The following is a 24,842-nucleotide window of genomic DNA, read 5'->3' as shown; positions in this document are numbered from 1 at the left end:
AACATTATTAAACAACCCAGTGTTTTCTCGAGCTGCGTCTCTCTGCTCTGAGCAGCCCCGAGTTTCATCTGAAGGACCACTGCAAACTCCCTGCTGTTCACCCCTTCGTGTCTTTTTCAAGCAAAAATGCCAAACATTCCCTAGTTTGACTCAGTAAACTGTGCCGTTTTGCATTTTCCTATAAATTGGTCATTTTTTTGTGTTCTGGATGGTTGGTTGGACACAAGAAGCAATCTGAGGACACTGACTTCGGCTTGAAGAAGTAAACAACATTATTTTATGACATTTTATAGACCAAATTAGTTACTGTATTACAGCATTGAGACATTGATATTTGAAAAGTTTCTTCATTGTGAAATGACAACATCCATGGTTCACAGTGGAGGAATGGATTCAAAAATCAGTGGGTAGAAATATTTCTGTCTCTGTTCATCATCGTCGCCTTTAAATCATTTAGGTGCTGCGCTGGATGTCCGCACTTCTGTATCATCCACAAAAATTCGGGATAAAGATTCAGGATGTGGCACTGCCGGGTAAAAACACAAAGACCACTCCAGAGCCTCTTACAAAACCCAATAAATACAGACTGGCGTGGTTTGTGTTGTTTGTGTTTGTTCTTCAGAGTTTCGGTGGAGTTTCCAACACGGGAATTTCATTCTCCTCCAGGAACTCATCTATAATCTCCACCACCTCCCCCTGTGGACACACACACACACACACACACACACACACACACACACACACACATGCAAAAAAATCAACCAAAGATGACTCAGAGGGGTGTGTGACATTTTAGTGAATTAGCATAAATTCTCCCACTAGCAGTTATAGCTGTAATTTCTCATATCTGGCATAACTAACCGGATTACAGCCAAGAGGTGCATTGCATTTGCTTCGTACAGAATGTAATCATGCTTTATGCTGGGTTGCCCTGATGGCCACAGTCCTTGCGTCATGCTGCCGCCATGTGGTGGTCTGTGACATCTCAGCTTGATAAAGACACTGTCCACATTGTGCTGCAGAGCATCATGTGACCAGATTGAGGGATCTAGGGTTTTTCCATAAGTTACTTAAGGACAGAGCCTATGAGAGCTGAAAATAACCAAATGCAAACTCTAGCAGATTTCATGGGAATTGTGCCAGTCTATTTTAAGGGTCGACTGTATCTTATGTTCCCTTCCCTTGCCCTGAGATAACCTCCGTGCCATAAGCTTTGTGTGATGCACTGCACTGACTGAGGTATGTAATCGCAGACACGCACCTCATCGTCACTTATCAGGCGCTGTCTGGAGAAATCCATCATCTGTTGCTGCAGGGTCGTCTGATTGTAGTACCGCACTGCCTCCTGCGGCAAGCACACGGACACACAAGTTTTTAAAAAATACTGTATGTTATAGTGAGCCCAAGACAAAGAAACAGGGAAAGGCGGAAGAGGTCAAGTTAGTTCAGAGAACCTTGCAGGAGTGTATTGGAAATATGCTTATGTGCTGAATTGCTCTATTGCTGAGAGTTAAATTCAAATATTGAATCCACTCTCATATCTTTGTAAATATAAAAGCTAGGGTTAGGGTTAGTAATGAGTAAGTGAAATAAAACATGTTTATCAGTGAGTCTCAGGGGCGACATGGGACGTGCCATCAATCTCTCTCATCCAACTGACTGGAGGTCTCCAGTATATATCACCATTTGAATTAATTAAAGGAGTAGTTCAACATTTTGGCAAATAAGCGTATTGACTTATTTTGCCAGAGGTTAGATGAGATGTCTGGGCTACACACAGCAGCCGGCTAGCTTAGCAAACATCACAATGTCTAAAACTCCTAAGTTAACACTTTATATGTACATTCGGGGCAGCGACTCATGCTAAGTTAGGCACATATTTACCACACAGACAAGAAAAAGTTATCAACTATGGGCAATAGAGGGAGTATGCATGTTTCCCAAAATGTCAAACTATTCCTTTAAAGTGTTTTTCAGGAAGTCAGAGGCAGAGAGAGGAGACATGTTAGTCTGGCATATTGGTGAGGTCAAAACTGGTTGCTGTTTCAAATCAATAAGCCTAATAATCAATAAGACTAAATAAAGGCTTTTAATATAGCATTTCCATTCATAACACATGAAGTGTTTGTGATTCAGTTTGAGTGTATAAAGGTGCGTAATCATTAACATGTCTCACTGATCTGGGAAGGAAGTCCTCCTCTGTCAGACCCCACTGGTTTTTGTGAAACTTGTAATAGGCCACGTTGTTCTTCATAACTTCATCACTGGGGTCAAACAGCAGGTAGCTTACTGCACATGGTACTGCATTCTTCAGGTCAGTTACTGCGAACAGAAACATTAGCACTTCATCCAAGGATTGGGGGGTTTTTGTAAAGTAAAGACAGACAAAAACAAAACAGAGCTTACAAAACTTCTGCTCAAGCCAAAAGACAAATACGACTCACGTTTGTAATAAGCAAACTGCAGGTAGTGGTACATGGTGGCCACAAACTTCTCAACGATGAATCCTCCGACAACAGGTGTCAGGTCACTTTCACACCTCACTTTCCTCTCAAGGACTTCTATGTAGTGATCTGGATAGAGAAGAAATCGACGGTGAACTCAGAGAGCGATGGGAAATAACATCCAAAATAGGATTAAAACAAACAATGATACAAATCATGCTGAACAAAGGGTTCATTAAATGACAAAAAAGAGGCTGCAGGCGACTATAACTATGTACAGAATTTAAAAAAAAACTAAATGTATTACTGACCAGCTATAGAGGGGTAGAAGTCCTTAAAGTCTTTGACGTCCCTTGGGCCCTCAGACGCAGCCAGACACTCGTCGTAGACCTTGAAGAAGTCCCTCAGAGCCAGCTCCATGTCTGACACCGAGGTACGGAAGTTTTCCCCATTATACGCCCTCACGGCACGAACAAACAATGTCTGCGATACCACACCACGGGAAAGATAAGAGTCAGGCAGCCGTTGGATGGTAACTTGTGGGATGATTGACAATCAAAACTTATCAGTCTGTGATCTAAGAATATGATGGTTTATTTGATTATCTGTATCATCTAAGTCATCGATCACACTAAAAAAAACATGTGGTTGTAGCCTCCACGGTTCAACTGCTGCTGCATCTCATACCCTTCACCCTTTCAGGACCAGGATATGAAAAACATCGGACAAAGCATGACATACAATTCTTTTGTAAAAGAAAGAGTGTGGTGAGAAAACCTTCATGATGTCCATCTCTTTAATCCCTGTCACTGAACACCGAAGTCTCCCAAACCAATAATGGGAATCATTTGTGACTATTAACTCAACTCATCAATAGTTTTCCCATGATGGCCAACTTGGCCTGCAAACCCCAGGGAGCCATACCACGTCAGCACACCCACAGAGACAAGTATAGGATGGTTTGTGTGGGTTTGCACATACAGAGCAAAGACATGTGGGTATATGGGTGTGAGCTTTGCATGCATGAAGTTTTCCCGGTGATATATTTCTCACAGAGAATCTGAGGCGAGTACCTCGTAGGATTTGGTCTCCAGGTCTTTGAGGTGTTCTTCAGCCCCGGGCAGACTCTTGTAGTAGGCCATGTTCCTCTGCATCATCTCGTCGTCTGGGTGCTTCAGCAGGAAGGTGTGCGCGGCAGACACCGCCTTGGCCAGCTTGTCAGACTGAGACAAACACAAATTGCCAAAAACGTTTGTATTCGTGTTTATGTGTGGTGATCATCATTAAAGGAAGCGATAAAAAGTATTTTGTACTAAATAAGATTCTAAATGTGGAAGATTCCTGCTTCATATGTCTGAGACTGCGGAAGTCTCTCATAATAGCTTCAGTAAATCTGTGAAAATTAATTTCTGCTCATATAATAACTTTGATTTTTTTGCCCAACACACTGAAATCCTTTGGAGGGAGGTCTCTTTGCACCAGTGTGTATGTGGGAATGTTAGTATAGTTAGATATCAGTTAACTTTATTTTGTTTGTTGTAGTAGTTTTAGACGGACATGGAAAAGGGTGAACTTGTGCTTTAATAATTTTGTACTTAATCCATGTCAAAATGAAGCACACCCGTGAAAGCATTTGAATTTGCTATGTTTCTCATTTCATTTACAGAATCTGGGTTTTTCCTCTGATTTATTTATTTTTTTTTTTTTATTATCTCCGTATGTTTATTGTACTTAATTTGATCTTAATCATCACATCTACACATCCCCAAAAAGTCAGTTAACTGTGATCTCAAACCCAATCCAAAGTGAGCCGAATGTCTTTCTCCTTCTTAATAGGAAGGGCATAAACACACATCAGTAAAAGTTCAGGATCTCCTCTTTTAAAAGAACAGAGCTCCCCCTGTGCGTGCACCGGCAGGTCCTGACGTCAGGAACAACCCCTGTCGCCACTGCGTCAATGTGGAAGCAGTGGCTGCACTGGTGTCCACGTCGAAAACTGAGTACACCATCACCGCAGATTGATGATCACGATGAGACGTGAAAACCCTGCTGGTCATATTGGTTCGACGTGAGGTCAGTCGGACATGACCCCCACGTTATTCATACTGCCCGCTTACCTTGAAGTAGGCATACTGCAGATACTTGTACGGCTCCCTCCTCTCGAACTCGTCTATGGTGTCCCGGCTGGGCATGGTCTGCCGGAACGCGGGCAGCCCCTGCTTGCAGCGCTTCAGGCACTGCGCCCGCTTCATCACGTTGCCGAACGCGCGCAGCTCCGGGAACTCCACGAACCTCTGCTCGTCCTCCAGCCTCACGGAGCTGCAGTTGAGGTTGCAGAAGGCCTCGCTGTCCCGCAGCAGCCGGTACAGCCGCAGGGACACCTCCATGTACTCCACCGTGTCCTGCCACTTCTCCCCGGTGTACTGGTCCAGCGCGTACTTGTAAGCGGACTCCAGCGGCATCAGCTCGTGCCGCGGGAAACTCCTGAAGCTGTACTTCTCGTACTGGGAGTGGACCGCGCAGAGGGACAGGGCGACTAGGAGCGCAGACAGAAGTTGGGAAGAAGTGGAGGGTGCCATTTTAAAGTTTGGTCAATGGTGGACAGAGGGCTCTGTGGGATGATCCCGGAGTGTGTGTGTGTGTGTGTGTGGGACCGCCTCGAGTTCCACCACGTATCCGGACAGAGCCTTCCCTCCGACGGGCGCGGGGGCAGGATCAGTCGCCCCGACGAGCTGGAGGCGCACGAGCTGCTCCTCCCACCGAATCACACAAGTTGGCGAAATCACTGCTCTTGTTCTGTCCTCGCACAGCAGCCCCGAGCAAGAACCTGGCAGAACAGAGACCTGTATTGGCGCAACACCACACCACGCCTGGCGGAGAAGGTTTTGGTTTGGGGGCAACCTTTGCTCTGATTTAAAGCACCAACAGGTTTATTATTCCATAAAATACTACAACCTCTTTCCTTTAGGTGACTAATCAAACCCCTGTTGCGAGGAGGACTGTTCCTCCTCCTCCTCCCACTGCCACGTAGAAACATTCCTGCTTGGTCTGCACCCCCTCCTCCTCCAGGGGCCCAAATCCCACCGACACGACATGATCCGTGTTCAACGTCTTCCAGAAGCGCACTTTATGTGTCCTGCTCATGGCTACAATCTCACTGAACTAAATCAAAGGCGTAACCAGATGTGCGCATTTAATTCTTATTTGGGGGGGGGGGGGGGTGTCTGCAGCTGTGTGAAGACCCTTACGTTACCACGTTGACACATCTCAGAGGCTGCACTGCGCAGGACCAATACGTGGTGCCCCCCCCCCCCCAACTGTCCCATTCAACTCCGAAGTGCGTCAAGTTAACCAGGGAGAAGGACATTTGACGCAGGAAATATTTCAAAATAAGAGCATCACTGCCCGTTGTAAGCTTGAATTACAAGCGCTTGTGTCTAAAAGAGACGCCGGCTCAAACATTTGAAGCCTTATTCATTAGCGTTTAATCACCAACATATGACAGTTGGGTCATTAGACGAGGTTTCCACCGTTAGAGTTGAACCGGATGTCGTGCGTATTCGTGTGGCTTGACGTGTGATCATGCCTGCGCTGCATCCAGGGGCAGGACTTCTCACCAAGTTTGAGTAGAGGAAACCAGAGGAAACAGAAGTACCGTGGAACAGGGAGGTTACACGTACACGGGCCAAACCTTTACTCATCTCCATCGTCTGGAAGTTCGTCGACAGTGAAAATGATCCAGTGCGTGCAGGGCATGTTCTATCTGTCAGTTCTGGTGGCGTTCGCCGCCTGCAACGCTCCTCCGGTACCGTTAGACGACATCTTCATTGAGAAAACCTTCGTGCCAGAGCAGTGCGTGCGCGCAGTCAAAGTCGGCGACTATGTGAGGTACCACTACAACGGCATGTTTCCAGACGGCAAGAAGTTCGACTCCAGGTGAGCATCACGCAGAAGAATCACTTTTTTTTTGTTGTCAGCTTATTTTGCACCGTGCAGATCGGACCCGGTGGGCACGGTGCGAGCAGCGTGCGCGATGCGTAAAAGTGCGCGTTCAGTGGTTCGCCCCTGTGAGCCACGCAAGCAAGCTGGTGGGGGATCCACATAGCCTATGCTTAATCCAAGGACTTCGAACCTTTTCTTACGAAACATCACGACAGATACTGCACACAGGACACCAGACTAAAGTCACCACACTGGTGACCAAGTCCTGGACTCCACTTTGGGAACTTCATCAGTAGTGTACGTGGAAGGCTGAATTACCAACTGTGCAAAGTGGGCAGCGGTCCAGGGCCCCCAGACCTCCACTGGCTCAAAAAGCCTCAGATTCACTGCATGTCCATTGTTGTAATTGCACAATTGATTATAATTACAATTTAGAAAGTTCAGTATGAACCAAGTCCGGCCTTGCGGTGTTAGATAATTTTGTGGCCCTGTCTTGAAGAGGGGCCCTGTGCTCTTGCTGCACCCATTCCTAAATAAAGTAAAATAAATATCAAATAGGAGCCTGCAGGCAAATATTTTACAACCTAACATGTTAACCTTTGACCTCTGCCAAATTATAACTTTTATTACATTTTATGCAATGTGAAAATCTGAATGTGCGCTATATGTATATAGTATTCGCTTAAAACTGCCAGTTTGCCATGTCCTTACAGGTACATAAATCAGTAATTTGTTTATGTGTGTGTTTCTCAGTTATGACCGTGGCAGCACCTACAACGTGTTTGTTGGCAAAAAGCAGCTGATCGCAGGGATGGACAAAGCTCTGGTGGGGATGTGTGTCAACGAAAGAAGTCTGGTCAAGATCCCACCTCACCTTGCCTATGGAAAGAAGGGATACGGTGTGTATGTGTGAATGTGTGCCAAAGCCTCTTGTATATACGCACACCTTGAGTTCCCATCATGCCACTGGTTGATTGTCCAGAATCAACCTGAAACATGTTCTCTACAAACTCTGTGGACACGCTGCTGTTCACTCCCATGAGGAGTCGTTATAAATGCACAGATGAGTGAGCATACTGCTGGCACTGCTCAGCATAACAATATGCTCGGACATTGGCACAAGTTTTAGGGACAAAAATGACCGCCTTCGAGGACAGCATAGTTTCGAGTTACGCATTAGGTCAGCTGAAGCAGAGTGGAAGTGGGTTGCTCCAAAACGTCCATGTTGGATGATGTCAGAGTGACATCACAGACCAGGAAGCAGGTCAGCTGCTCTGGATCAAGATTTTCAGCAGTCAGTAAATGCAAGAGCACCAGCACCAGCAGCAATCAGACAAACTTTACAGGTTCTAAACTGTATTTTTGATCAAAAGAAAAGTCTGGAGAGTGTTTGTGTCAGAAAATATTGATGAACAGTATTTTTTATTTGTTTGTAATGATGAGAACAAAAACCCTCAAGGCTCTGTTTACATGTAGAGACCAGTGCGTCAGTGACTGTGTGAGTGTCTTTCTGTCTGTGTGCATATGAAATATTTAGATAATGAGAGAGAGAGAGAGAGAGAGAGAGAGAGAGAGAGAGAGAGAGAGAGAGAGAGAGAGAGAGAGAGAGAGAGAGAGAGAGAGAGAGAGGCATGTGTGGGCAGGCTGAGGCTGTGTCCTCTGCCATTAGAGGGAACAAAAGAGAGAAGAAAACCCAAGAGGAAGAGATTTAAATGGGAATGAGACCTGCCGGCTGATTAGTAGTAAAGATTATATGGCTGCCGCACACACAGTCCTTGCCCCCCTCCTCCATCTGCATATACAAGAGAAGAGCAGAGATGTTTTGTATCAGGATAAGCTGCTAGCTTCTGTCTATTGTTCCTTGACAAGTAATCAAAACGTTCAAGTTTAATTTTCTTCTAATTGTTGTCGTACATCATTTCATTTCATCCAATAGAATGAATGTACAGTCTGATGAGAACTTTTTTACATGAACATTATATGTTTAGTTGTAAACTTGAAGGGATGGCAGTTTAAAAAAAATAATACTTTAATACTAGTGATACACAATTTCAAAGGAGAACTGAAAAGACAGTAGCATTGTATACTTGAAAGCACGTCACTACACGATACGTGTCACAGTGTTTCCCCTACCATTTAATTGGTTGGGGCGCCCTGTCCCCCAACGGGAGCCCCCCCCCCCCCCCACGAAAAGTAAAATTAATTTTAATTAATCTTTTTTTTGTTTTTGTATTTTACATATGATGCCAAGCAGAAGTCATTACGCTTATTTCCTTTTACACCTTATTCCTCATTCCTGTATAAAAGATTGTGGATGAAACTTAACGTTATTTGTGAAACTTAACCCTAACCCTAACCCCCCATACCAGTAAACCTAGGGGAAACACTGCGTATCGCCATACATGGGTATACCGTGTTATATCGCGATTCATGGCAATATGATGTGATACAATTCACATTATAAATACACAAAATAAAGCACATATTGTTGCCACTGAACACTTTTAACTGAAATGTAGATGCCAAAACCATCATATGAAAATAAAGTGCATTAAGTCAAAACTAAATTCCTGAACCTGAAATAGTCATTATACTTGTAAATAAACTCTAAACAATAATGTCCTGTTGTCCAACTCACAGTTTGATTGCAAGTGTGCATTATATATTTATAACTTTTAAATGGTAACATTTTAATTAACCTCTAACCCGTTTAAACAATTGTTTTTCTATCAATCGATTCTAGGGATGGGACTATCAATACACTATAGCAGAAAAAATATTGCGATAGTCTGCTGTATCAATATTTTTGCACAGCCCAAACAGACAGGTCACCAGGAGTGACACAGTACGGGTTCACATTTTCCAGTAATTACAATAGCTTGTTTTATCAGTCCAAAACCAAAAATAATTTCAATTTAACATATGTTTCAGAGAAAAACATCAAATTTTCACGTTTGAACAATTGGAACCATGAAATATTTTTTCTTTTCCCTTTAATTTGACTGAAGCTGAGGCTATAAGTATTAATACTGTAATCGAACAAAGACATCGGTAGTGGGGCAACATGGAAACGGCTCAGTGTAATGATTTAGCACTAGTGTGAGAGAATGAGAAAATGTACTGCTTCCTGGTTGAGGAGTGAGTGACTTGTTTCTCTCCCCTCTCCAGGTGACATCATCCCTCCTGACTCCATCCTTCATTTCGACGTCCTGCTGCTCGACGTGTGGAACCCAGAGGATGGCGTCCGGGTCGACACTTACCACACACCCTCGACCTGCTCCAGGAAGGTGGAGGTGTCTGACTATGTCCGCTACCACTACAATGGCACACTGCTGGACGGGACGCTCTTTGATTCCAGGTTTGTTCTGTAGCATCCTTCAATCACATAAAGATGCACCCACACCCACTGATATGTAACGTCTCTCCTCCATCTGTCCTTGGCCGTAGTCACACCCGCATGCGCACATATGACACTTATGTCGGGATCGGCTGGCTGATCGCCGGTATGGACCAGGGGCTTCTGGGAATGTGTGTTGGAGAGAGACGCATCATCACTATGCCTCCCGCTCTTGGATATGGAGAGAATGGAGATGGTGAGTGTTTATCATTTCTTTATCGTTATTTATTTGAATGGAGATAGTTTCAAAGTGACTTTGAATCCTTAAAATCTTCCATTCATTTGAAAGTTCATAAGTGGGATAGGGCTGCAACTAACAATCATTTTCATTATCGATTAATCTGTTGATTGTATTCTCGATTAATCGATTAGTTGTTTTGTCCATAAAATGTCATAAAATGGTGAAAAATGACGATCGTGATTCCCCGAACTCCAAGATGATGTTTTGTTTCGTCCCAGACCAAAGATATCTAGTTTACTGTCATAGAGGTGCAAAGAAACCAGAAAAATATTCACATTTAAGAAGCTGAAATCAAAGATTTTTTTTTCATAACTCTGTCATCAAAATAGTTAGCAATTTAATAAGTAATCGATTAGAAAATCGAGTAATCGATTAACTGTTGCAGCTCTAGAAATGGATGATGTGAGTGGAAAGCAACTTCACACACATATACAGTAACTGGAGTCTGAGTAAATACACTGGAAGTAACACAACTTTATTGTGTCGAGACATGCATAGACTTAAATGGAAGTGGCAAATAAGTAAAGGGAAATGAGCAGAACACGTAAAAAGAACAAATTATATTTTTATTTCTGACATTTTTGTCTCTTTATTTGTGTGTATAAACCTTCAGCCATTGAAATAATGTTTGGAGAGATTATATGATTCAACCTCTTTCCTTCTTCTATCTCCAGGCAGCGACATCCCAGGACAGGCGTCTCTGGTGTTTGATGTCGTCCTGCTGGACCTGCACAATCCCAGGGATGGGGTCACAGTGACCCATCAGAACGTGCCCAATTCCTGCACCAGGAAGTCCATCGCTGGGGACTTTGTACGCTACCACTACAACGGCAGCCTCCTTGATGGAACGTTTTTTGATTCCAGGTGTGTCCCACGGTTAATATTCATCATATTAATCACTCAGAATGGCTTGTTGTAAATGTTTTGGGTTATAAGTAGAACTTCACATTTAACTTCCTGTATCTTTTGCCTGTTTGTTGCCTGCTGTTCTTGAAGTGGCCTCACGATGGCAGCATCTCCCTGTTCACTGAAGACACATTGAGAGCTGAATCGAAAATTAAAAAAAACACTACTAAAGATTTAATGTTTGCAAAACATAACAATGCAAATCTGAATAGTTAGTTAAATTGTACAGTAAACTAAATTTGAATATATATATATATATATATATATTATGTATATACACAGAAAGAAAGTCCCACTTTCTTTCCAATACCAAACATGTAGTTCCCTTTTTGAAGGAAATGAAACTTGCACCTGTTTTGATAGTTTACAGCTCTAGTCATATCTAGCAGTCCTGTAGATTAGGGCTTGTGGCATTTCTTTCAAGTTTTAAGAGTTGACTGCTGTCGGGATTCTGTTTTCTCTCTCTCTCCCAATCCCGGCGCATTCTTTTATCGTATAGGAAAAGACAACATGAGTCAATTAATCACTTGAGATGGAACAGGTCTTGTTTCATGATCAAGAAATTGTATTAATCAAAGACATTAAAAGAGCCTTAAGACCATACACAATACCATTTGATTTACACAGAGTCTGAGGGTCCTTCCTGCGGTCACTATGCGAACATAGCTCTGCAGTCCTGCATCAGGCAAAGAACCCCGTTTCTTTCCCTAAATCGCGCACTCTTCTAACTGACTTTTAACTGCCTTGAGATGTCTTCGGCTGCCCGGGCTGAGTGCAATAACTTTTCCAAGAATCTGTTGCTCGCTGCTTTTGCAGCAGTCCGCCGTCTTTCTAAGAACAAAAGGATGTGGTTTCCACGCTACCATGTCAACATTGCTCTTCATACAGCTCATAGATAGATAGAAGGTAGATCAGATTCAGTCAGTTCATGCTTCATATTTATACCCTTAACATCCATTGGTCTACGTGACACACAAAAGGCAGACCCCCTTATGACCCCTGTTATGATGTGTGTAGAACATCAGGTTGCCCACTTGTTGCTGGATTTGGTAAGTGTTAACCCAGAGTCAGGACAAGTGTCTAGCTAACTGCCAAGACATTTCAGAACCGTCCATACTGGGACATGCTGACCTGCAGTTCTCTAGTCAACATCATAATCTTGCTTATTTCTTCATGAGGTTTATACCCAAAACCCACCGCCCTCCATCGACTGTCTCGGCCTGCCACAGATAAGATGACCTTGCGTAGTGCATGAGAACACTTGTTGTATAGTAAGTAGGGATGATGTGAAGATGTATTGAAGAGAAGTCCGCCGACACTTGGTCTTTTTAGCTTGGTTTTTTAACCACTCACGATGACCACTCGTCCAGGGCTAGTTGGTTTACACTCAACTCACCTTTGTCTTATAAAAAAGCTCACCAATTGCACAAAACTCCTATTCTCCCAACAGTATATCAGTTGCAATTTACCAATAGAATCCAAAGAGCTCATTTGGTATATGATTCAATACAAAGCGGAGTGCAATTATCAGCCACATTAATTAGCTATAAGTTTCAGTTGTTGGTATATAAGTAGGTGAAAAACTGTGAGTTCAGCAGACGGTCAACCTCAAGTACTGTGTGCGCTCTTCAAACAGGTTGTGCCTTGATACCAAACATTAAACAGCATGGCGCTATTACAGAGCCAAGATTCTACATCACTGTAAACTGTGAGAAAAACATACTGTATGATAATACTTTTGTTTATATTTTCTGTTCCACAGCTACTCTCGTAATCGTACCTATGATACCTATGTGGGTCGAGGCTATGTGATAGCCGGCATGGACGAGGGTCTGATTGGAGTCTGCGTCGGAGAGAGGCGAACCATTACGATCCCTCCACATCTCGGCTATGGAGAAGAGGGCACAGGTGTGTGTGTGTGTGTGTGTGTGTGTGTGTGTGTGTGTGTGTGTGTGTGTGTGTGTGTGTGTGTGTGTGTGTGTGTGTGTGTGTGTGTGTGTGTGTGTGTGTGTGTGTGTGTGTGTGTGTGTGTGTGTGTGTGTGTGTGTGCGTGCGTGCAAAACGCTTGGGCACACTTATCTGTATTAGATCTGCAGCTTTTAGTGTTAACATTTTCCACACCGTGTTTCTCTCAGGCACTAAGATCCCTGGATCAGCAGTGCTGGTGTTTGATGTCCACATCATCGACTTCCACAACCCGTCAGACAGCACTGTGGTCACCGTCACGTACAAGCCAGAAGAGTGTGACAAGCAGACAAAGAAGGGAGACTTTGTCAAATACCACTACAATGCCTCTCTGATGGACAGCACATCCATCGACTCCACGTGAGTGTGAGACAGTTGATGGTCTGTTGAAGGGTACGGTACAGTTGTTTTGTCTGTTTCACTCAGACTCTGAATTTTTTCCAGGTATAATTATGGAAAGACGTACAACATTGTGCTGGGAGCCAACCAGGTAGTCCCAGGGATGGAGGACGGACTGATGGAAATGTGTGTGGGAGAGAAGAGGCACCTTGTTATTCCCCCTCACCTGGGCTATGGGGAGAGAGGAGTCAGTAAGTCACACATACACACACACACACACACACACACACACACACACACACACACACACACACACACACACACACACGTGTTCATAGCATCTTCTTTTTCATTTTCCTACAAACAAAAACATATGCCAACAGAATACTAAGTCATAATAATCGTACTTGTCTTGTTGCTTCACCAAACCCCATTAAAATTCTTCAGAACTTCAGACATCTGGTCGAAGATTTGCACCAAAAACCACTCACTTTACCAAGTGAACTGTTCTGGAGCTTTACATGATCACATCACATCACATGATCCTCATCAGCGGATGGATCTCAAAATTTGGCCCATGGTAAAATGTCATCCCACTGACATCTGTGAAATCCAATTTAAACCAACTTAATGTGTGTGTGTGAGTGCAGCTGATGAAGTCCCTGGGAGCGCTGTGCTGGTGTTCGACATCGAGCTGGTAGAAATGGAGGAAGGACTTCCTGAAGGCTACATGTTCATCTGGAACGATGATGTCTCACCTGACCTCTTCGCTGAGATGGACGTTGACAAGAACGAGCAGGTGGAGCCCTCTGAGGTATGCGATAACCCATTGTTACTGTAATATTTCCAATACTGAATTTGTCTGTTTGTCCTCATTTGACCCTCTTTGACCTCTAATCTGCTTCCACAGTTCACTGACTACATCATGCGGCAAGTGAACGAGGGCAAAGGCCGCCTGGCTCCCGGCTTCGACCCCTATCGCATCATCGACAACATGTTCTCCAACCAGGACCGTAACGGAGATGGGAAAATCACAGAGGCGGAGTTCAAACTTAAAGCAGATGAAGCCGCCGCCCACGATGAGCTATGACGGGACTGAGTGTGAAACTAATATCAGGGTGTAGGGTGAGGGGTCAGACAGTCGGGGAGATGTGGGGGATACAGTAGAAAAACGATGGGATTGTTTGTGTAAATTAAGCACGTGTGGAGTGGGAAACACGCTCAGAGAGATTTTGTGTTTTTTATTTTGAGGACTGAGATGATGGTACAATGGTGTCTTGTCCTTTAAGATGCCGTCTAGGAGTGGAATGTATCAAATGAAAACTAACATTTGGAAAGAAAACATGTAACATGCGAAGACAGTGAATTACTTTTTTTTAACACCCATCAAGTTCCTTAAGGGGGTTTTTCAGTGAATTTTTTTGAAGGGTATAAAAGCACTCCTGTGTGAAAGAACACACCAAGGCCTCACTCCATGATCTCCACATTCAACTCTCCTTCCTTGTTGTTTTTAACATTTAGTGATTGTGTGTGAAACTTTCTTTTCTTGTCTTTGGGTATCAGCTCTTCTCTAAAATATCTGACAGTCTTCCTGGAGCATTACTCACTGTAATATACTTATTTATGGGTGAACATAAGTGATAATGTTAAGTGAGAGCTAAAGCTTAAGTTTTTTTATATACACATATAGTTTTTACAACTGTCAACTTCCACTGTCTCACTTTTAATTGTCGGAATTCTGTGAGGGAAATCTCTGCTAGATAACTCGGATGAAGAAAGAAGTCAGAATCAAACAGAGCTTTAAGCTCAATCGTGAAGTCAGTACATGATAGAAAGTCATCATAACCATCAAGCATAATCTTCTTCACAATGCCTCCTAGGTTTTCTGCCATTTATTATAGATATCGTGCATCATTTGCCCTCCAAAATAACACTGAAAGTTCCAAACTACAAAATGCTGTCACCAACTTTCCAGTATTTCAAACATGTTTACTGTCTGTTGTTGTGGTTGTTCCATCTCTTGTTTTTGTCTTCATCCAGATGTCAATTGCAATTTAGTGAGTGAGTGAGTGAGTGTGTGAGTGTGTGAGTGAGTGTGTGAGTGTGTGAGTGTGTGTGTGAGTGTGTGAGTGTGTGTGCGTGAGTGAGTGAGTAAGTGCAAAGTGTGTGAATGTAGTTTTTGTTTAACTTTTTCATTCAGGAATACGCTGAGACTTGATCATTTCACCATCAGCACAACCTTTAATTTGATTAAATGACCTGACATAAAGAAATGCTTTGTCTGTTTGTCCTTGTATTTACATTTAATCAATATTCATCAGCATGAATTTCTTAAACTCAGTGGTTACAAACATGCACAATAACTTTCTTCTAAGAATTATGAAGAAACTCCTAACATCAAAAATATTTGGAATTAGGAATTAGGAATTTATATACTTTATTGGACCCCCTCCTTGCAGGTCACAGCATAAAAGGGCGGCTGTGGCCCAGGAGGTAGGGTCGGTCGTCCACTAACCCGAAGATTGACTTTTCAATCCCAGCTTCTTCAACACCAAAAAAATTAGGAATTAGGAATTGGGAATTTATATACTTTATTGGACCCCCTCCTTGCAGGTCACAGGATAAAAGGGTGGCTGTGGCTCAGGAGGTAGGGTCGGTTGTCCACTAATCCGTAGATTGGCTTTTCAATCCCAGCTTCCCCTAGTCTGCATGCCGTTGTGTCCTTGGGCAGGACACTTAACCCAGATCCTTATTGTCACCCAGGTATTATGAAATTTTGCATGGCTTCTCTCATATAGGAAAAAAAAATAAGAGAAAAAAAGGAGTAACAGACAAATGAGAGCAGTAGTGAACAAATAAAGCAAAGTGACGCTTGTGCAAGTATAAAGTAAAAAATAACAATAAAACACATATGTAGTGTCTGTCTGAAGGGTTACAAATTTTTGTAAACATATTTAATGTTAGTAGTTCATGAGGTCCAAGGACATAATTCTTACTTTGGAATGTTATGTTAGGGGCCTCCTGAAGACCCCTGATTTTTCCTGGCAAGTCCTCTTTGTTCCATGTCTTACATTATATAACCAATTCTGAACCAGATGTTTCTTCTGATTCCTATATAAGTCTACGTTCTATGTAGTGTGGACGGAGCTTTCCTTTGGCTGAATAATCTCAAGGCTCTGCAGTGCTTGAATTGATGCTGGTCTTTTTTTGTAAGAAACCTTTATATACAATCAAGACGGTGTCGGCGCACTTCTCTTCAATACATCTTCACATCATCACTACTTAATAGACAATGTTTTCTTGTTGTATACTAAGTATCGATGATGTGAAGATGTATTGAAGAGAAGTCCGCCGACACCGTCTTGATTGTATATAAAGGATTATTACAAAAAGACCAGCATCGCTTTCAAGCACTGCAGAACTTGGAGAGTGTTCCGGCCAAAAGGACAACCCTCCAGACACTTCATGGGGGTTACATTTATAGGTCCGTTGTTGGCTTGAGATGGAACATCTGGTTCGAATCAAGTTATGCTATGTGAGATGTGGAACTATCAGGGCCATAAAAGGAGTGGTAAGGGTCCTCAGAAGACCCCTTCCATAACATTCCAAAGAAAGAGATGTAAACACATATTCCCCTCTTATTCCATATATGGACAAAAAGACACTACAGTATACTAAGTAGCGATGATGTGAAGATGTATTAAAGAGAAGTCTGCCGACACCGTCTTGATTGTATATAAAGGTTTATTACAAAAAGACCAGCATCGATTTCAAGCACTGCAGAACTTGGAGAGTGTTCCGGCCAAAAGGACAGCTCTGCAGACACTGCTTCGGGCTTACATTTATATAGGTCTGTTGTTTTCTAAAGAAGGAACATCTGGTTCAAATTGGGTTATACTATGTAAGACGTAGAACAAAGAGGGGTCAAGAGGAAGGGTAAGGGGTCATCAGGAGGCCCCCAACATAACATTCCAGAGTAAGAAAATGTAAACCACATGTGCTTCTCACATTACATATATTGACAAAAAGACACTACAACAACACACAAACAAACACACACACACAGCGACCAAGGTGAATCACACGTGTCCCAGTGTGTGTAATCACAGCAAACAATAAAAGGGACTTAGGACACCCAAAGTGACTGCATGCCCCACTACACTTACCTGGTTGGGGGGATGTAAAAATGCATAAATACATAAACATATAATTGCATGAATAGCCTAGTTTGTTTCAAATTTGTTATTTATATATGTTTATATTTATATTTGAGTCGCTTATTTATTTCGATTTCTTTTATATTTGGGCAGTTTTGCTGCCTACTTCACGTTGTTGACTATACACTAATCAAATACTTTCCACTGGCTCAATAAATTAAAAATTTTTAAAAAAAGTTGGTCCATCACAATGTCAGAACTTACACCAGCGGTTTTCAATTGACTTCCCGAAACAACCCACACCGCATTCTGCAGAGATGCATGCTGCGTGACGTCACAGGGAGGAGGGGCCAACCACAATCCACCACAGCTGCTGCCGCAGACTTGCGAGCAGATAAAAGAAGTGCGTCAAGGGAGCCGGTGAGGCGCAGACGTTGTTCTACCAATGTCGGGCTTTGCGTTTGGACCCCAGCTGGCGAGTATCGGACCGCGGTTTAGTTTGAGTAGGCGCAGTAGATGAGCCCATGTCGAAGTTTCCGTTGTCTGCCTGAAGGGTGAAGTCGTTTGCGTCGCCGCTGCAGACACATTCAACCATGGACCACATCAGCCTGAGTTGCCAGGTGGGTGAATATGTCCGCGGTCATGGCTCGTTTTTTAGTTTAGTTTCATCAGACACCCGCGCTTCAGCGGTAACGAGAAAAAAGAAAAGAAATAACCCACGAGAAATTAAGTGAAGGAAGAAAAGAAAAAAACGTGAAGAGATTAAGCGGAAAACTTGAGCCTAGTCAAACTTTATTTGATAGTGGGGTTTTTTTTTTAATACGTTGTGTGTGTTGCTTTAAATGACGTTTGCGCTTCACTTATGACGTTGTGTTGCTCGGTGGTTGTCGGTCATGATGCTCCATGTTTCCTTGCAGCTCGTTAATTGTGAGCCCACATGGGAGCCCTGGTGTAAACCAACCAGTCCCCCTGTCGGTCAGGGGGTGAAATTAATGCCACCTTACGGAAAATGGAACCTTAAAAATGGAAATTAACATTGGAACAAAGTTGTTGATCCATGGGGGGAATTTGAATACATTGATTAGGTCAGAGTTAATTTCTTATTCGAGTAAACTGACTCCAGACAAACTGAGAACTACTTGGCTAGCAATTTTTGATAACCTCTCGGTGTGACCAAACCACACGTAGGCCTTTTTCACAGTCCAGATTTTTATTTGTCACAGTGAGGTTTTCCTGTCACAGCCGAGTAGCAACCCACCGCGATGTCACCCGGTTTTTTGGTGAACTGCCATTTTCGAGATGAGAAGTTGGAGTGCAGGGGTGGGTCTGACAGAGCTTGTCCACTGCGGGCCCACCTACACCTGCAACCATGCACCCTTTGGAGGGTACCAGCTTTCAATTATACTGTATCCACACGCCACTGTATACAGTGCTTCATTGTCTAATTTACTCTAAATTAGACCACAATTTACAAAATGAACATCATGCTGTATTGGAGGACTTGAAACTAGCGATTGAATTAAAACTAAGATAAATCTCAGTGAGTTTCAGTAGCGGACTCGGGCTGTTGCAGGGGCAGGGTGGAAATGGCACCCTTTGGGGCACTGCCCCCCCCCCCCCCCCCAGGTCATTAGCTGTTTTCAGAAATGTAATACGAAAAATTTACGGAAAGTTGGGTCTCGGCACTTCCCGGAGTTTGCTGTTCACATATGAAGATTGCAGCAGGAAATTGTCAGGAGCGTTTGTCATGGCCGACCAGCCCAACAGTAGAAGAGGCGGGGTCGTAACACATTCACAACAGAAGGAACATTTCCAGAACATTCAGGTGAGGGGTGGTGCCAGGGTAGAGGGCCCACAAGCTTGCTGTGAATCTTCTGGAAAGTTCCCTGCTCACTTGGGCTCTATCATTTAATTTAATTATATGAACCTGTGTTTTTATAATGCCTATTAATAAGTCCTATTGCCAAAATCCAATAATGTTGACCACCGGCTCACTGGCTACCATGCTTTCTGTTGTTTACTACACTGTTTTTCTTCTTTGTTTTGTGGCGAGCACCGCTCTCTACCACCATCTATGGCCACCACCTGTAACTACACGATCATTAGACCCTGGTCTGCTCGCGGTGTGAAAGAGGCCAATTGCTGATTAAACGTGGGTCGACCCGCGTTTAAAAAACCCGGGTCTACATGGTAATTTTGGTGTGAAAGAGGTATATCTGTGTTTTATTGCATGAACACTGTTTAATCATTGGCCCCTAACAAAGGGAGCACAGCCTGACATTTCCCCGGGGATACACAGATAAGATAAGATATACCTTTATTTGTCCCACAATGGGGAAATTCGGGCATTACAACAGCAAAGTGGACAGGAGAATATATAAGAAATTTACAAAAAAGGGTCAATATGTACAAAATTTAACCAAAAAATAACATTAAATAAAAAAATACCAAAGGTATATAAATGCTATATACAGAGCAGTGGCAATAGTTGCACATGGGATATTAAAAAATATAAATATTGCACAGTTAGTTATTGCACTATTAAGTGTATCCGTGAATAATTTTAGAGTGGTTAAGTCCTTTGTGTGATAGTGTGTCCTATTTAGAGCAGTGCTGGTTGTACAGCCTCACAGCAGCAGGAAGGAAGGACCTGCGGTACCCATGCAGAGACAGTGTCCTGCATGGGGTGGGAGTCATTGTCCATCACTGATGATAGCTTTGCTACCATCCTCCTCTCTCCCACCACCTGCACTGTGTCCAGGGGGCATCCTAGGACAGAGCTGGCCTTCCTGATCAGTCTGTCTAGTCTCCTCCTGTCAGCTGTTGACATGCTGCTGCTCCAGCAGACCACTCCATAGTAAATGGCTGATGCCACCACAGTGTCAAAGAAGGTCTTGAGGAGCGCCCTCTGCACTCCAAAGGACCTGAGTCTCCTGAGCAGGTACAGTCTGCTCTGGCCCTTCTTGTAGAGTGCCATGGTGTTGTCTGTCCAGTCCAGTTTATTGTTCAGGTTAACACCCAGGTACTTATGAGTCCACTCTCTCTATGTCCTTTCCCTGGATGTTCACCGGTGTTGGGGGGGGGTGACTGCGCCTGCGGAAATCTACCACCAGCTCCTTGGTTTTACCCGCGTTGATCTGGAAGCGGGTTCACTGGCACCCGTCCACAAAGTCCTGAGTCAGTTCTCTGTACTCCCTGTCATCGTCATCTGTGATGAGGCCGACGATGGCAGAGTCGTCAGAGAACTTCTGCAGATGGCAGGTGGCTGGGCTGTACATGAAGTCAACAGGGTGAACAGGAAGGGAGCCAAGACGGTTCCCTGTGGCACTCCTGTGCTGCAGACTACTGTATCAGAGACACAATCCCGTGTCCTCACATACTGGGGGAGGTTGGTGAGGTAGTCAATTATCCAGGATGTGAGGTGGTGATCCACTCCTTAGTGCTCCAGCTTGTCCCCCAGGAGCACCGGCTGGATGGTGTTGAAGGCACTGGAGAAATCAAAGAACATGATTCTCACAGTGCTTCCAGGCTTGTCCAGGTGAGAAACAGCTCTTTGGTGGAGGAAGATGATGGCGTTATCTACCCCGATGCCGGGCCGGTAGGCGAACTGCAGCGGGTCCATCGATGGTGCACCAGGGGGTGGAGATAGACGAGCACCAGGTCCAACGTCTTCATTAGGTGTGATGTAAGAGCCACTGGCCTGTATTTGTTTAGGTCCTTCGGGTGTGGTACTTTTGGTACTGGCACCACGCAGGATGTCTTCCACAAAGGGGGGCTGCAGCCGGGGTGACTGGGTCGGGGAGGGGTGGGTGGCTGATCAAACCTGTTGAAGAACAAGTTTAGGTCGTTCACCCACTTCTGATCCCCCGCAGTCTGGGAGTCTGGCTGTTTTTTGACCTGATATGGTTTTCAGGCCTTTCCAGACTCCACTGATGTTGTTCTGCTGCAGCTGGTCCTCCATCTTCCTCTTGTACACGTTCTCAGCCTCAGTTTTCAGAACAGGCACACATACTGTGAGTTACTCGCACCCATAGTAGGCAACAGATATAGTTATTTCCCTGGAAAAAAATCCACCAACATCTCCCAACCAGTACCCTGCTAGCAGTAGGATGGGAGGCACCATGGCAACCAACAGTGCCAATGGAATGAATAGTGGAGAAGGTCATGGTGTGTTTCTTTGGATTATGTTTGGCCAGAATGAAACCTGATAAAAGTTGTAGTTGTCAGGCAGTTGCTCTGCATGGGGTCAAATGAGGAGGATATTGACAGGGAGAGAAAAGCAAACCTAAAAAGAAGCAAGGTCCCCAGAAGTTCCTCAGAATTCATGCATTACATGCAAGTACTATTTTGACGGAAGCCACCAAGTTGCTTCAGGTTATAATGTAGCTAAACTACTTATTATAAAGGCCCACATTAGACAATTTTACAAATTGTCATTGTTATTTCTGGTGCATATTTTTCTAAGGGGCACTGCAGACATTTAACATTGCACTTCCATGAAGTTAGGAGACTCACAAGAAATGGAATAACTATCTATAATCACAGCAGCAAAGTCTCTTATGGGTCAAGCTCCAGAAATGCCAGATCCTAAGATTTCCGCAATGCTTCTCAATAGTATCTTTAATTAACCCCTGATGATATCCATGGGGTTGATGATAGTCTTTAGAAAATATATTCAGTTCCGTAGGAGACACAGGCTGAGTAGTAACCATGAGAAGTAAACTGGTGGAGTGTTGGAGTAATTTGCTACAAATGAACACAGAAAGTTGAGCTCGGTTTTTAGGCAAGTAGCAACATTTAATATATTATTGCTGCAAGGGGACAAGTCAATACAACAGCACAGTGTCTGAGTACAGAGGTTGTACACCGAATACAGGAGATGCAATGCTCTTTTAGCATGATGGGTTGTTCAACTTTGCAACGGTTATTTGGGTAGAACTTGAGCACAGATAAAGTTGTACAACAGATGTCTGCACAGACAGTCACATTGCAGGGAAATGTGTTTCCTGAGGTGCTTCTGCTTTCATTGTAGACAAAAGGAAATACAAAGGTTGCGTATAATGTGTATATGTCTGGATACAAGAAACAAGTACAGGATGTTCTCTTTAAGATCAGCATGTTGTTTTTGGCTAGTTATAATACATATTTTTCTGACAGGACTGCCCCCTTTTTAATGGAAGCTTCTTCACTCAATTATTTTGATGTTTCATGTGTTGCAGCAGTGTTTCCCATTAATTATTGGACTGTGGTGGCCCGCCATATCTTATTTGTTCCACCAAAATTTATAATGAACAAATTACTTTTAACTCTAAACATATATTTTAAACTTTGTGTTTTGCACCTTTGCTTCATTGTAGAACTATGTGCATGCTTTGCTCTCTCGCTGTGTTACTTATCAGCAGCACCTGGCGAAATTCTGTGCAATTCTATGGGAAACGCTGTTGCAGTAAAATTTAAGGCATTTTTTGTTGCTACGTATTTATTTATTTTTGAATTCTGGCGCCATCATATACATCACTGTACAGTGTAGCAATAGATCCCTTGCCAACAGGAAAGCTATACTTTGTGAAGTTAAAATCACCAAAAGTATAATTGGTATCTGCCTACCCACCATGATGGACATCTGCACTGAAAGAAGCCTGGATTGTTTACTTCCTATCAAAGAGCATCAACGCCAAGCTGACCAGGTTCTACCTTCAAGCTGTCAGCCACACCTCTTCCGTCCATGATGACCTTTACGGCAGCTTCTCTGTAACTGACACTTTTGTGATCTTCGGTTCTCTTTATGAACTTTACGGGCTCACTTCTTGTTAGGATAATCTGATGAACACAGAAAGTTGAATTCGGTTTTTAGGCATTTAATATATACTTGCTGCAAGGGGACAAGTCAATACAACAGCACAATGTCTGAGTACCGAGGTTGTCCGACGAATACAGGAGATACAAGCGTATTTAAGCATGATGGGCGGTTCCCCTTTACAACGTATATCTGGTTGGTACTTGTTTACAGATAAAGTCATACAAACGACAGTTGTCTACACAGACAGTCATATGGCAGTCATGAATTTCCTGAGTCTTATTGCAGAGTCATGCATACCCTCAGGGGCCCTTGTTTCCATAGTGGACAACAAGACATACAACTGATGTAAGTACAGGCGTTACAACATTACATAGCAAATCTCTTTGTGAATAGGCATTTTAACTTGGACAGTTCATACTGTTGGGATGGTATGAGGAAATATTAGTGGTTTTGGAACCGTGGCTTTTTGATACAATGGTATACCTTGAAACTGGAAACTGGCCCATGCCTTACTGGTAATCTGGCGTAATGGAAATTTTCCCGGTGGGCTTATATTCTGTTGGGGCCAATATAATTAAATAAATAAAAATAAGTTAAATAAAAAATTGGGGCCAACGACCAGCCAACAAAGCGGGGGGCAGCGACCCATTGGTTCATTTTCTTGGCCCAATCACCTCTTTCTAGACCCCGCCCGTCCCCTTCTGCCCTCTGTTTCTCTTGTAAGGTACCGTTGCACAGAGCCAAAAGTCTCTGGATGGATTAGGCGAGAACATCAAAATGAATCAGCAAAAGGGTTGTGCAGAGAAGTTTAGTGCAGTCTAAATTTATTTTAAAAATCTAGCAGTGGATGCTGCCAAATGTGCAAAAATAACAGACATTTGCTGCAAGAATTGCAGCAGCTTCAATATCACGACTCTGTGAGGGCTTTTATTTCGAAACAAGAAACAACGACAGAGTGCTGTGGAATCTTTGGGTGAAATGCCCCAGTGGAGAAGGAGAGAGACGGCAACTGTTACGTGCATGCTAGTGCTTAGCATGAGTGCTATCGTTCGAGCCAAAGAAAGAAACATGGAGTTAAACAGCCAAAAGCTGCGACAACTGCTGTAAATGCGGGGCTTTTATTAGCTGCAAGTCAGTTCGCGCCTTGAATCTGGACAAACATTGATTTGGAGCAATGTAGCCTGCGCTGTTGGATTTCCTGCAGGCTCTGAGGCCCTGTCTACACGAATGCGAATTTGTTGTAAATACGCGGAAGTCTTGCACGTATGCGCCTCCCGCCCAGACGCACCCGGAGTTTTCGCTGCCTGAAAACGCACTCTTTTGAATCCAGGTCCCAGGGTGGAGAAGATAAATCTCCCCGCCTGCATTTGTGTATTTGAGTTTGTGTGAACGCCAGATACGCATACGATGATGTCATCGCCCCACCCCACCCCTCGCCCCTCGCCCGCGGCATCTCCAACAACAACAATGGCGGACTACAGGCTTGTGACGGTGCTGCATCAGATGCTGACTCTTCTTGGGTCGCTAAGGCAATATATACTATCGTTCGGTCACTCAATAGGGCCGGGGAGAGGGGAGAAACCAAACAGTTGTCACGCGGCAACTGCTCAGAGTGAGGATTCCTCACTCAGACCACAGAGCAAGTAGAACC

General features: G+C 43.7%; 3 protein-coding genes across 8 annotated transcripts in view; 2 read left to right on the top strand and 1 right to left on the bottom strand.

The window, feature by feature from the left end:
• Positions 1–248: 248 nt before the first annotated feature.
• LOC118292309 (cartilage associated protein) lies at positions 249–5,423 on the bottom strand. The gene is made up of 7 exons (XM_035621163.2): positions 4,562–5,423; positions 3,518–3,667; positions 2,756–2,927; positions 2,445–2,573; positions 2,177–2,322; positions 1,262–1,345; positions 249–696 (listed from the first exon to the last, which is right to left on the bottom strand). The coding sequence occupies exons 1-7, from the start codon at positions 5,021–5,023 to the stop codon at positions 619–621; spliced, it is 1,221 nt and encodes a 406-aa protein (XP_035477056.1). The 5' UTR covers positions 5,024–5,423; the 3' UTR covers positions 249–618.
• Positions 5,424–6,046: 623 nt separating this feature from the next.
• fkbp9 (FKBP prolyl isomerase 9) lies at positions 6,047–15,507 on the top strand. Its single transcript, XM_035621158.2, has 10 exons — positions 6,047–6,380; positions 7,140–7,285; positions 9,555–9,744; positions 9,834–9,979; positions 10,699–10,888; positions 12,693–12,838; positions 13,066–13,255; positions 13,340–13,485; positions 13,885–14,048; positions 14,145–15,507. The coding sequence occupies exons 1-10, from the start codon at positions 6,178–6,180 to the stop codon at positions 14,322–14,324; spliced, it is 1,701 nt and encodes a 566-aa protein (XP_035477051.1). The 5' UTR covers positions 6,047–6,177; the 3' UTR covers positions 14,325–15,507.
• Positions 15,508–17,741: 2,234 nt separating this feature from the next.
• Positions 17,742–24,842, top strand: part of LOC118292393 — a 32,757-nt gene continuing 25,656 nt past the window's right edge. For 4 of the 6 annotated variants that reach the window (XM_035621317.2, XM_035621318.2, XM_035621316.2 and 1 more), the window contains exon 1: positions 17,747–18,011. In XM_035621317.2, the coding sequence (XP_035477210.2) occupies positions 17,985–18,011 (27 nt within the window). In that variant the 5' untranslated portion in view covers positions 17,747–17,984. Of the gene's footprint in view, positions 18,012–24,842 lie in introns of all 6 variants that reach the window. The other 2 variants (XR_004786892.2, XR_004786891.2) reach the window with 1 other exon arrangement.

Source organism: Scophthalmus maximus, chromosome 22 (genome assembly GCF_022379125.1).
Source record: "Scophthalmus maximus strain ysfricsl-2021 chromosome 22, ASM2237912v1, whole genome shotgun sequence".
Lineage (NCBI taxonomy): Eukaryota > Metazoa > Chordata > Actinopteri > Pleuronectiformes > Scophthalmidae > Scophthalmus > Scophthalmus maximus.
Note: the sequence above shows the minus strand (reverse complement) of the source record. Positions and strands in the feature narration are given on the sequence as shown.